General features: G+C 44.4%; 1 protein-coding gene across 1 annotated transcript in view; it reads right to left on the bottom strand.

Annotated features, from left to right (window-relative positions):
* Window positions 1-14,293, bottom strand: part of VPS9D1 (VPS9 domain containing 1) — a 1,026,884-nt gene that overhangs the window by 305,675 nt on the left and 706,916 nt on the right. Inside the window, exon 12 of the mRNA XM_044081855.1 lies at window positions 5,873-6,078. Coding sequence (XP_043937790.1) covers window positions 5,873-6,078 — 206 coding nt within the window. The remainder of the gene's footprint in view (window positions 1-5,872; window positions 6,079-14,293) is intronic.

The following is a 14,293-nucleotide window of genomic DNA, read 5'->3' as shown; positions in this document are numbered from 1 at the left end:
TATTGCAAATAGATAGTATATTTGTGTTTATTATCAAATGTATTTAAACTTTTCATTGTGGCTGGTCTTTCAGAGAATATTTTAACATTTGAGAGTATTTGTATTTATCTGGTCACACTGTGGCTGCTTCTGAAAGCCTTGTTGCATTTGTCAAACACTACCACTTGTATTACATTTTACTAAGTATAATTGGGTACCCTTGTAAGAGTCTTAGAGTAGTTGGCTTTGGTGTGTTCTGGTGGCAGTATCTACAGTCTGGCAGAGGGGGCATAGCTGGTAAATCATGCCAGTCTTCCCAGGTGTGTGTGTGTGTGTGCGTGTGTGTGTGTGTGCGCATGTGTGTGCGTGTGCGAGAGAGAGAATCTCATCTTAAAGAGAAAGATTGTGTCAGCTACTTGGAGCAGGGACACAGAGCACTGGTTTAAGAGAGGGTGGTGGAGGACTGCTTGGAACACGACTGAGGACTCTACAGTTGTGGTCAATGTGGAGTCTTATTTGGAGCCTGGTGAGAGACCAGCCCCAGGACAGTAGTGTTCCCTGTGTGCTGTTAACTCATTCACTCTAATGGAGCTTAGGAAGTTTGCAATGCCAACTTCCAATGGGCGGAGCCTAAGCCTTTTGACAGAATCAAATTATGTCCTCACATTTCAAACAAATGTTCCATATCACTAGAACCATAGGAGTTATGAAAAAATATAAATGGCAAACCAGTCGGCATAAACTATTTTTATAGTGGTAGTATTCTTTAAGTGCCAAGTCTTAAAATGCATTTTATAAGTTGCAGTAAACACAGCAATTATTGCGTTTGTAGTATTTTATAAACAACTTACAATATCTCAGCAACCACCCAAGTTACACACATACGGTCAGCAGCATTTCATTTGAGGCTAAGGAGTTCTGTCTGTTACTTAGCTGAGATATTTAGAAAAAAATTAAAATTACAACTATATAAATTAATATCATAAAACAGTTAATATCGCTTTGTCTGCACTAGACAGAGGTCAAATATTAGTGCAGCTGTGTTTTCCATTGTGTAAGCTTTAAGATGGAATCTTTTAAAGCCTTGTACATAGCATGGTTTTGGAATTATTGATGCAAATACGAACAAGCAATATTTGACGCCTAGAGGCATCAGTAGGAATTAACTGCAAATGCAGGAGGAGTCACTCCGATGTAATGAGTTAAGGGAAATTGTGCTTAATATTGTGTGCATCTACTTTTTGTTCCAAGTGATTGTCCCTCATTGGTGAGGATTGAAGCTCCTTGATTACTGGCCCAGAGAAGGGACACCACACTTGCGCTACCACTTTGGATGGTGGTAGTGCTTACAATCTCCTGCTCTTCAAAGTTAAATTACTCAATGGAACCTAAAAGTTTGTAAAACCCTGTAAGAATGCCAAGGTCGCCATTTTCTAATCAGTATTCTATTTGAACTTGGCTCACTCAGTTAACATGATTTATGTAAAAGTCACTCTCAAGCAACTGCTGTGAGATCATGCTCCCTGGCATACAGGGATAAAGCTCTAATGTAGGCAACCAGAGTTCAATTACCAGCTCTGGCATTTGATGTAGTCTGGATGAAGAGAACGGGTGCGTCAGTCCTTGGAGAAGGGTGCCAGTCTTTGCTGTGGAATGCCTCAAACCACTGGAGGTGCAATGCAGACCTACAGGGCTTGTATTTACAACATAGGATTTTCTAATATTGGGTTTTGAGGTCAAAAAAGGAAACAAAACCCCATCAGCCATAATCAAATGTAAGGTGAGCAGAGAGTGAAAGAGCCCTTGTCCTGTGTAAGGAGATCCATCACGTGAGGTAACGCGATCACTGCCCCTGGCCAGATTGAACAGAAAGGGGAGCCAATGCTGTGTGAGCCAAAATTTTGGGTCTGTTCCTCACGATCTTGTGGGAGAGACTGACAAGAGAGGTAGAGGGGATAAGCATACAGAAAAGTCCCTTTCTAAGGAAAGTGATTAGAGTCCACTTTCCATGCCAGTGGATTCAACACCCTGGAAAGAGAACCTGGGAAATTACCTGCTCAGAGGGGGAGGAAAACAGATCTGCTTGAAGAGTACCCCACCAATGGATAATGTTCGGGAAGATGTCTGTGAACCATCCATCTCATTAAGATCTGCCCTGACTTTGTGCTTAGAGAGGAATGCAAACTATCTGAAGGATCGGATGATGGCAAATAAACTCCCAAACAAGAGCAGCTAGTCTGCAAAGGTGGTATGCCTGTCCCTGTATCCCAGTGTTTGCTTAGATACCACATGATAATGGTGTTGTCTGTGTAAACAAACCTACTGCCCAGAAGGAATGCAGGGCTTGTAGATCCAAAAGCTGCACCCTCATCTCTTTGATGTGGTCCTTATTTATTGAAGAGACCACACTCCTTGGACCCTGAAGTTGCTGGAAGATGTCCTCCAATCCATCTCCAAAGCATCTGTATACACCAGAGGGTGGGAAGGTGGTGAAAGGGCAGGCAGGCTTGATTTCAGATCTGCTGAAGCCACACCCTAATCTCTCTGATGTTGATGTGGTCCTTATTATAGGTTCATAGATGTGTATTAGGCTAATGGCCCTGGAGCCTATATAAGCCTTTCCCAAGAAGATTCCCTGGCATTATGTCACCCAAATTTAGTTCCCAGTTCCCCTGTTAAGCAAGGCCACTGAAGTGATTCGTGGGGTGAACTTCCTATTGCCCACCCACTTAAAGAGGGCCAGTGAAGTGCTCTGCTTGACGTGAATGGGAAGTTTGTTCCAGAGTATGGGAAATCTCTGGGTTAGGAACTTGTCCCTCCAGCATGTTCTGTTTATTGTGGTAATGAGGTTAAGGTCCCTGGAGTATGTGGCACGGGATTGGGATTTCATTAGGTGTAGTACATCTAGCAGCTCTGAGTCAGGCATAGCTTTATAGGTCAAACAAGTAGGTGATAAGAGTATAACTGGAGTTTTTTTTTTTTTTTTTTTTTTTTTTTTTTTTTTTGAGTCTGTCAGTATAGGGTATGTGGCTAAGGCCTAAGATCTTCTTAGTGAGGTATTTTTGTGGCCTTTCCAGTTGTTGTAGGGGTCTAATGAGGTACATACCAAATGGGGCATTGTATTATATAATAGAATAATGGGGGACGAGTAGAGAGGGATTATGACCTCTTTCTTCCGGATGAGAAACTGAGATGTGCCACATAGGACTTTCTGACTACAGTGGCAATGTGGTTATCAAAGGAGAGGTTGCCATCAACCTGTGTCCCCAGGTCTCTTATCACACCTTTGGTGTTTAGTGGACTACCGCCTATGTGGTAGTTCATGGGTACAGAATTTTTCCCAAAGGGAATGACAATGCACTTTTTGGCATTGAGCTTAAGGCCATGGTTCTGGCACCAGTCACTGCTGTCAGTGAGGCTTTTTTGTAGAATGTCTACTTCAGTTGGAGAATCAATAATGGCTCCCAGTTTGCAATCATCTGCAAACCTGGTCAGCCAGATTCCCTTTATGTTGGCTTGAACTTCAGAGAAGTAGATGCCAAACAGGAGAGGACCTAAGACTGATCCCTGTGAGACACCACTTGTAACTGGTCGGTAGTCGGATTTTGAGTCCGCAACTTTCACAGTGTGGGTTTTATCAGTGAGTCAGTTGGCAACCCATCTTATTACATAGGGGTTTATGCCTAGTTTAGGGAGTCTATCTATGACTCCTGAGTGAGGGATGGTGTTGAAGGCCTTGGCAAGATCTAGGTAGGCTGTGTGAACTACCTTGCCCTCATCCACAGCTCTGGTGACAGACTAAGATGTCTATCAGGTTGAGCAGGCATGATCTACCTTTCACAAAACCATACTGCATGGGGTCCAGAGTTTGGAGATTCCCCATGTCCTTATTTATAAGGGACATGATGATTCATTCCATAGCCTTACATATCAGGCTAGTCAGGCTAATGGGGGAAATAGTTCCCAGGGTCTATAGTCCTCCCCTTTTGTGGAATGGGATGACCGTAGCAGTGCATCATTCAGTAGGAACAAAGCCTGAAATGAGGCTGTGATTGAACAGGGTACTCAGGTGTGGTGCCAGTTCACTTTGTAAATCATGTAGAAAGTACAGTTGTGTACACTTACCATAAATGTAGATGTTTGAGTGTATTCACTGTTGCAGTAATCACATTTAGGTTCTCTGCCTGCAGGTAGCCCTCAGCCGGCCTGAATACCAGAGTCTTGGGATTTCTGCATAGGCTGCTGTCGCTTCTTGACGTCAGGTCATCAAGGGTATAAAACATGCAGCCAACGCCATTACATCAGTTTTTCTTGCCCCACGATGTCAGGTGCTCCCAAAAATAGGAAGCAATTATATGGTGTGGAACACCCCCAACAAAAAGCAAATGCACATAGTATAAGATATGCCAAAACAAAGGATAGCTGAAAGCAAAGACAATCAGTGGGCTGGAGGGAGGGTAACCAGGACTGCAACAGTGAATACACTAACATCTACATTTATGGTAAGTATACACAACTGTATGGGGGGGGGGGGTGTCTTAAATTTTTGGCAGAGGCATGAATCTTAACTGAAGAGAAGGATAGGCCCTTGTGGAGCATTTCTGTTAAGTAATCTAGTAGACGAGGTAAGCTGGGCACAGTTGTGCCCATTCCTTGAGACTGGCTCCCGGAACCAGTCATCTTTTCCACTTTTCTGAATAGGATTTTCTTCCCCTTTCTGGATGACATCTAAAATGGTAACTCAGCAAAAAGGAAAAGTTCCCAGTAGGGTATGTATCTGCTGCAGGCTCAGTAGCTGAAACATGAACTTCACAGACCAAATTCACAGAGGCAGCACCCAGACTGGTGGCAAAGTTCTGAGAATTAGGCACTTTTGCTTCACTTCTGTACTTCATGCCCTACACATAGGACATATGGCACTTTAAGGGCTTAAGGCTTTGGAATGCTGGACAGATGTACTGCTATTCTCAGTAAGGAAAACAAACAAGGCCATCAACTGATACATATTTATTTAGTATTTTGGTAATGATCCTTTTGCATTAAAATGCAGATGTGATGCCATCTCCATTGGTGTACAGAAATACAGCCCCATCTGTCGCCCAGGTGGACAGAGTTCTATTAGCAGATCAGGCTCCTGTGGGAGCTGGTAGAGGGGCAGAAAGGAATGAGAAGGATTTGCCTGCTCACTTTTCTTAGGGGAGGATCAGCAGATGTGCTAGTGGGGTTGGCTGCTTCTCTACAGCTCTCATGGGGGAGAGGCTAAAAAAAAACAGAAGCTGGACAGGTCTGGGAAACACAGATCTAGCAAACTACATTTGTGTAATACACTATGTTGGGTATTCTCAAAAGGTGGCAACTCCAGCAGTCATCTGTTAGGATATGAATATTCAATTGTACCTGCAGAAATAAACATTATGTAATAAAACAAAGCACTTGAACTGTAGGTGGACAGGTAAAGGAACTAGTCAATTGTGGCTGGCCAGTACTAAGGACTCCAAATCTGCAGAAATAAACTTGCAAAAAATGGAAATTAAGGTTTTTTTTTTTTTTTGTTACACTGCTCATCCAGCCATAAGCTCTACACAGTTCTCTACTGCTCTTCAAAGCAAGTGAATTCAGAAGAATAAAAGTAGTGACAGCCTCTGCATGCATACAAGTACTGCATTATCACACTTCCACACACGTCCGAGGGGAAAACTGCCTCCCTCAGAACTGCATTCCATGCATTCTGTTTAAGTGACTTACTCTGCAAACTAATCATGGCATCAGAGTTATCATAAGGGAATTCCTAAGGGATCCTTAGGGAAAAGCCAGCTCTTCCTTTACACCACAATAAAATGCACACCTCTAAAAATGAGGTCAGTATTCAATGTTCAGAATAACTGTGTCCTACCAATGCAGTCCAGCTTCTTCTGAGGAGAGTATTCTTTGGTGATTAACCTCAACTCCTGCACTGCTGCCTCATATGGATACGAACCAGTGACGGATTCAGACTTGGCAGGGAAGAGATCTGAAGAAACACCCATGTCCGACGGACCTGCATTCCTGTAAATCTTCATCGTCCTGGACAAAGCTGCTTCTTTATCTGCATACACCCTCCTAGAAACAGGATAAACTAGATAAGTTAATGAAAATACACAACGGTTCAACAATAATAATTCTGCAAGCCTATCACAATGCAAGACTTCCCTTGGACACTAATAGGTCTATTATATAAATGCAATAAAAGCAAAGTGTGTTATGAAAATTGACATTCTCCGATAACACCGTTCGGCCACCAAACCCAGACCAAAACACTAAAGGTGGAGGCGTGTCCATATTCATTATGGATATCCACACCTCCAAGCTAGATGCTCAGCATAATGCATCAGAGATTATCCAAGTTCAACTAACTCTGGACAAAACCACAATCCAGATTGTAGCTTGCTACAGACCCCCCATCATGCCCCAGGATTCCCACTCCTCTTTTCTTGATACACTGGAAAATATTAAGGTACAACCCAACACTCTAATAATGGGTGATTTCAACTACCCTACCATTAACTGGGAAAACTACTCTTGTACCAACTCTTTTGCTCAACGTTTTCTGGAAATCATCAATTCCAACGCCTTGGATCAACTTATCCACACCCTCACCAGGGGCAGCAATATCCTAGACCTGGTCATCACAAAAGTGGGCGGCCAGTGTTCCACACCAGAGGTCAGCTCCTCATTGGTCAGATCAGACCACAAGCTAATTACCCTAGACATCCACATCCCACTCCCACCCCCCCATTAGGAAAACCGTAAAAAATTTCTCCGAAGCCAACTTCACGCTTAAGACAGATGTGGCAAACTTCACGACACCCATGCAGATGGACAATAGAGGTACAACTGCTGAATCCTACACAAATGCACTTTATAAGCACTTACGAGTGCATGGATCGTGCTGTGCCTAACAGAACCAAGATGCTATCCTCCAAAAAAAGGAAGCCAATCTGGTGGTCTTCTGCCATAAACAAACTCTACAACAGAAGAAAAACTGTTAAAAAAAAAAAAAAAAAAAAAGTAAAATCCCACGATTGGAGGAACTCCCTGGTCAGCCTCAGTAAGACGCTGAGATCCCTCATACTCCTCCAAAGCTAGTTATGAAAACTCGCCACTGATTCTAAAGACAACCACAAAGCATTCTATAGCTATGTCAAGAATCTCAATGGCAACACTCACATCTGCTCTGAGTTAGAGCACAATGACACTAAATATACAGAACCAACTGATATTGCCAACATCCTGGCAGATAGGTTCAGTGCTAACTTTACCCCCCTCTCACCCCCTAAAGGGCCCAATCTTTATACCGGAAGAATGCAAAGTTCCTGTAATCACGGCTGCACAGGTAAAAACCACACTCTCCAAAGCCAAGAACACAGCATCCATGGGACTTAACATCCCAGGCTGCCTTTACATGAAATACAGAATGAACTGGCACCCCACCTAAGTACCATGTTCAATCATAGCCTCACCGCAGGCTTTGTGCCCATTGAATGGCACACCGCAACGGTTATCCCACTCCACAAAGGGGGGGGCCACAACAGACCCCGGAAACTACCGCCCCATTAGCCTGATTAGCTTGGTCTGCAAGGCCATGGAACATATCATGGAACTCAAACAAACAAAGACATTGGAGATCTCCAAACTCTGGACCCCACACAGTTTGGGTTTGCAAAAGGCAGATCATGTCTCCTAAACCGGATAGACTTCTTTGAAATAGTCAAAGCCATAGATGAGGGTAAGGTGGTTCACACAGCCTATCTAGATCTCGCCAAGGCGTTCAACACTATCCCCCACTCTGGAATTATAGATAAACTCACTAAACTAGGTATAAATCCCTAAGTCACAAGATGGGTTGCCAACTAGCTTACTGACAGAACCCACAATGTGAAAGTAGCAGACTCCAAATCAGACTTCAGACCAGTGACAAGTGGATTACCACAGGGTTCAGTCCTGGGTCCTCTCCTGTTTGGTATCTACTTCTCTGAAGTACAGGCTAACACAGGTCTTTGGCTAGCTAAATTCACAGATGACTGCAAACTAGGAGCCATAAATCGAAACTCCTAACAATGTGGACATCCTATAAAAGGGCCTCACTGAGACAGATGCCTGATGTCAAAGCCATGGTCTCAAACTCAATGCCAAAAAGTGCATTGTCATCCCATTTGGTAAAAACTCTGTACCCATGAACTACCACATAGGCGGTAGTCTACTTAACACTCAGTGTGATAAGAGACCTTGGGGCACAGGTGGACAGTAGTCTCTCCTTTGATAATCGCATCACCACAGTGGTCAGGAAATCCTTCTACGTGACACACCTCATCACAAAAGGTTTCTCATCCAGAAAAAAAAAAAAAAAAAAAAGAGGTCATTGTTCCCCTCTACTCACTCAGAGTACAACGCCCCTTTTGGTATGTACCTCAAGACATCTACAACTGGAAAGGCCGCAAAAATACCTCACAAAGAGGATTACTGGCCTCAAACAGATGCCTTATACAGACAGACTAAAAAAAAAAATCCAGCTTTACTCAGTCGCATATTGCCTACTCAGAGGCGCTCTCTACCTAACATACAAAGCTATGTCAAACCCAGAACTGTTGGACATGCTCCACTTGAAATCCCAATCCCTCAGCTACATGCTCTAGGGACCTACACCTTTGTCACCACAATAAACAGAACATGCCGGAGGGATAGATTCCTGTCCCAGAGACTTCCCATACTCTGGAACAGACTACCTATGTCAAACTTGAGCTCCTCATTAGCACTCCAAGAAAAATCTTGATTGGATGGGTAATAGGAAATTCACCCTGGGGATAACTTCTGTGGTTCTGCTCGACAGGGGCACAGGAAAATAATTTTCTTGGGTGACTAAAGCCAGGGTACCTTTTTGGCTAGGCTTGTATAAGCCCTAGGGCCAATAGCCTAGTACCTAGCCCATGAACACCTGAGATTTAATGTCAAGTATGCAAGGCTGTATGCTATAGTGATTACCCTTAAGACAGGTCAGACAGTGCAATGTGAAAGGAAAAGGTAAGTGCAAACAGAAGAGAAGGCAGGCAGCTAGACAATTCCAGATATGCAAGTAGTCAATACCCACACTGTATGGGAGAGGAGGCAGTAAGGCCGTACTTGGGAGTCCTGGCTCTTAAAGTGTGGTAATTGCAGATAAAGTTAATCTAAACAAGCATGCAGGAAATCTGCCAATCTGAAGAGAATTAAATGGTTACGGCATAAAGAGGCACTCAACCAGCATGCATACAAGAGAGTAGACAAATTACAGGTCATCTAGGCACGCTGCAATGTCAGGATCAATTGCAAGTGATGCAGTTGAAAGAATTATGGGGGGGTGGTGCTGGAAAATGAAGGAAGAATACTCGTATTGTACAAACAGTGTTACCTGCCTTTGGCCCACTATGTCAAGGATTCAAGTATGCCTGGACTAAATTGCATTGGGGGGTTAATGGCAATTCAAACTGAAAAATCTTGCAGGCAACTTCCAAGATCATGAAAACAAAATGTCTTCTTAGTTCGGACCAACAAAAATGGGCCTTTACTGTCTGTTGTCATACATGAAAACTTTAATGCATCACACGTACTAAAAAGAAAAAAAAAGTCACTTCATGCAGTTCTTGAGCAGTTAAGGTACTAGGCTTAGATAATTAAACACTAGTTGGGGGGGGGGGTTGAGCAGTCAGGAGCACTTTCAGGCCAGGCTTCCTTCTAGCAGATCACCAATCCAAACAGGTTTAATGTTACTGCAGCCATACATATACACACTGTAGAATTTTTCAAATCTGCATGGTAGTGTATTCCTTCACTTGAGTGCTTTTCATATTCTAAACTGAAATACAAAAGTGCTTAAGACACCAATTTGACACTAGTCAAATGTAAGTGCCAGCTCTGTGGCACAAATGGGTAAAGCCCTCAACTGACTTCGATGACGTGCATTCTACTAGTAATGTGGGTTGTGCAGAAACCCCAAAGTGGCAAGTGCCTGATGTGGTTCACCCATTCTAAGGGGGAAGGTGGTTCAGTCTCCTGCAATGAAGCATCTACTGAAGTAGACTACAGCATGCGCCACAGACCGCAGAGGTCGTGGACTCATGCCACATTAAGAGATTCAGAATTACACAAGAGATCCTCAACCACAGATTTCAGCCACATGGGAGGCTAACAGGGTTACAAATAAAATCTCTCTATAGTAAAATGGGTGCACTTGGTGGGGACAGCAGATTACCGAAAATGCATGCAGAAATTTGGACACCGAATTTAAATAAGGGGTTGAGGAGCAGAAGCTCCTGCAATAAAACATTAACAGTGTCAGACATGGTGTCAGTGAAATGTTGAACATAAGTTTTTAAAATAGTGATGTGTCATCACAAAACCTTTAAAATCATACTGAGAATTTGTTCCCCCCAGTGATGCTCAGAAGCATAATCAGCCATCATTTGTAAGCTACAGAACTGACCCAGGCCTCAGTGATCTGCATTTCAGTGAAAAATGCAAAATTTGTCACTCACTAGCTGGGGATCAATATACTTCAAGATTACTGGAAAAGTGAAGAGACTACTTGACCAAGTGAAAGCGCATGGACATGAAGAGACTACTTGACCAAGTGAAAGCGCATGGATATGAAGAGACTACTTGACCAAGTGAAAGCGCATGGATATGAAGAGACTACTTGACCAAGTGAAAGCGCATGGATATGAAGAGACTACTTGACCAAGTGAAAGCGCATGGATATGAAGAGACTACTTGACCAAGTGAAAGCGCATGGATATGAAGAGACTACTTGACCGAGTGAAAGCGCATGGATATGAAGAGACTACTTGACCAAGTGAAAGCACATGGTTATGAAGACATGATCAAGTAAAAGCACATGGATATGAAGACAGTTAGTGACATACAACAGTGTGGAGTCCATTTCAGAAAACATTATGCAAGTCTGTCTAAAACCACTGTTCTTCCAAATGTGTTATCAGACCCAGTGAGCCAGCTTCTGCAAGTTCACAGATGACAATTTCAGAAAGCGTGACACAAACTTCCTATAAATCCTTTACAAACTTCTGCAAAACAGAGCAAGAATGGACCATTTGTCGTGCCAAAAAAAGAAGTTATGTACTCACCATAACGTTCCATCTGAGTAGGTAACTTCATTTGTCTGCAACCTGTGGGTATCAGATCCAAGCCGGCAGCTTTCCAAACTAAAAGATCAGAGCTCCAAGCTCCTCCCCCTACCCATAATGCCCTGCCATCTCCCTCTAACCCTCAGATCGAGTTTGCCAGAAAAAAAGGCAATAGATGACTGCAAACTAGGCGCCATAGTCGATACACCAGCGGACATATACATCCTACAAAAAGGCCTCACAGAAATAGACAACTGGTGCCGGAGTCATGGCCTTAAACTAAATGCCAAAAAATGTATAGTCATCCCCTTTGGGAAAAACAAAGTACCCTCAAATTATCACATAGACAGCAACACACTGAGTACGTTAAAAGTAATCGGAGACCTAGGGACCCAAGTCAACAGCGACCTCTCATTTGACCCCCACGTTGCCAAAGTGGTTAGAAAGACATTCTACCTTGCACACCTTATCATGAAGGGATTCACATCCAGATCCAAGGATGTCATTGTACCCCTATACTCCTCCCTCAGACCCATGATTGAGTACAATGCCCCATTTGGTATGTACCTCACCCGGCATTTGCAACAGCTGGAGAGACCACAAAAGTACCTCACCAAGAGGATCAAGGGTCTCCAACATATGTCTTATTCTGCCAGACTAAAGAAACTGCAGCTCTATTCAGTAGCATACCGCCTGCTCAGAGGTGATCTGTGCCTGACTTACAAGGCCGTGTCCAATCAGGAACTGATGGACATGCTCCACCTCAAAAAATCCAAATCCATCAGAACCACGAGAGCTAAAGACTTAAACCTCGGCACAAGTATGAATAGGACATGCTGGAGGGATAGATTCATAACCCAGAGGCTTCCCATGCTCTGGAACAAAATCCCAGTTCATGTTAGGCAGAGCCCCTCACTAACTCTCTTCAAGAGAAATCTTGATGAGTGGATGGGAGATCGTAAGTTTACCCCAGGGATCACCTCTGTGTCACTACTAAACAGGGGCACAGTAAACTAATTCTATTATATAAGGGGACCTTCACTGTGTCACTATTAGACAGAGGCACAGTATTCTAAATCTATTCTGTACATTTTTGTACCATTTCATGGGGTGGCGAAAGCCACATCACTATGGCTAGGCTTACAACTGCCCCGGGGCAGATAGCCTAGTACTAAACTAGTAAACTATGAAACTATTTACTCTTGTAGATTTTCCTGGTAGATGGTTTATGGGCGGCCACCAGGATGGCCTTAACAGAGGAAGATCTACCGGGAGTCCTAACAATTAGGGGAACTGGATCAACCAAGCTGAGAGCTTGAGGTAGTCCAGGTCGGGGGTCTTCAATCCTAAAGGATGAGAGATCAGATCCAGATTGGGATCAAAGATCCAGGGAGGATGTACTAGGTGAGACCGCAGGTTGACGAGGCCAGAATGGGGCTATGAGGATAACTCTGCTCCCCAACTGACGAGCTTTCTGCAAGAATTATCAATGGAAGAGGAGGATAAGCATACAGAAGACCGGATGGCCAAGCATGAACTAGAGCTTCTCTGGGGGCTTCCCCTGGTGGGGGAATCAGAGCGAAGAACTCACTGCACTTTGTGTTCGAAGGTGAAGTGAAGAGATCGAAGGCGAGGTGAAGAGATCGCAGCAAGGTTGACCCCATTGGAGGAAGATTTGTTCCGCTACTGCTGGATTCAGAGACCACTCGTAAGGTGAGAGGATCGTCCGACTCAGCCTATCCGCCAAGATGTTTGACCGACCCGGGATGTGCGTTGCTATGAGAAAGCAGTTGGTGGATATCACCCATTCCCATACTCTCATTGCCTCCCTGCAAAGTGGCTAGGATCTGGTTCCCCCCTGTTTGTTTATGTACCAGACTACCGACATGTTGTCTGTTTGAAGTGCAATAGTTCCTGGAGGAAGAAGGGGATGGAGAGTTTGCAACGCTAGAAGCACCGCCCTCATCTCCAGGACATTGATATGCAGTGAGGTCTCTGAAAGTCCATGTGCGTTGGATGGATCTGCCCATGCAATGCCCCCCCACCCGAGGAGAGATGCGTCCGTGGTCACTGTGACATGGGGAGGGGATATAACAAAGGGGCAGCCTTCTCGAAGATCTTTGGAGCGGTGCCACCAAAGAAGCGACTCCCTGTAAATCCTGCTGAGGGGAATAGGAGTACACAGGGGGTGAAAGAGAATGGACCATTGAACTTGTAATGTCCACTGAAGGATTCTCATCTTCAGGCGAGCGAAGGGCAACAGATTAATGGCTACTGCCATGGATGCCAGGGCCCTACTAGTTCCGCTGGGGGAGCGGACGATTGTAAGAGGTCTAGAATGTGAAGGATTAGACTGCGAAGTCTGTCCGCTGTTAGAAAGACTCTGGATTGAGTAGTGTCTATCCTGGCCCCTATGAAGTCCAAAATTTGAGTAGGTTGAAGAGAGGATTTCTGGTTGTTTATTGCGATTCCTAGGTGATGGGCTAGGTGTAAAAAGTAGTCCTTGCCTGAGCAGAGTTGATGCCTAGTGGGGGCGGTTAGGAGCCAGTCGTCCAGGTACGGAAACACCTGTATTCCCTGAAGCCTCAGGTGGGCCCCTATAACTACCATGACCTTGGTGAACACCCTGGGGGCTGTGGTGAGACTGAAGGGTAGGACCCTGAACTGATAATGGCTGGCTCCCAGCCGAAAGTGGAGGAACCTTCTGGATCATCTGTCCATCAGAATGTGGTAGTACGCATCCTTGAGGTCTATCGAGCACATCCAGTCGTTCTCCTGCAAAAGAGGGAGAATGGATTGAATAGTGACCATCCGGAATTTTTCTTTGGCGACTGACAGGTTCAGTGTTGACAGGTCGAGAATGGGGTCGTAAGTCCCCTGTCTTTTTTGGCACTAAAAAGAACCTGGAGTAAAAGCCTGATCTGGATTGTTCTGGGGGGATGCGCTGGATAGCTCTTTTTCTTAGCAGCCCTCGAATTTCTGATGCTGCTGCCTCCCTCTGATCGGGTGGAACATCGGGGAGTTTTGTTGATCGGGTAGGATGGGATAGGAAAGGAATTGAATAGCCTCTGGATATGATTCGGCGCACCCAGCCATCTGTTGTAATGGACTCACATTTCGCTAGGTATTCCAAGAAACACCCCCCCCCCCGGACTGCCTCC

Source organism: Protopterus annectens, chromosome 8.part1, assembly GCF_019279795.1.
Source record: "Protopterus annectens isolate FY-2018-M chromosome 8.part1, PAN1.0, whole genome shotgun sequence".
NCBI classification, from domain to species: domain Eukaryota; kingdom Metazoa; phylum Chordata; order Ceratodontiformes; family Protopteridae; genus Protopterus; species Protopterus annectens.
This window is presented reverse-complemented; position numbering and strand designations above follow the sequence as displayed.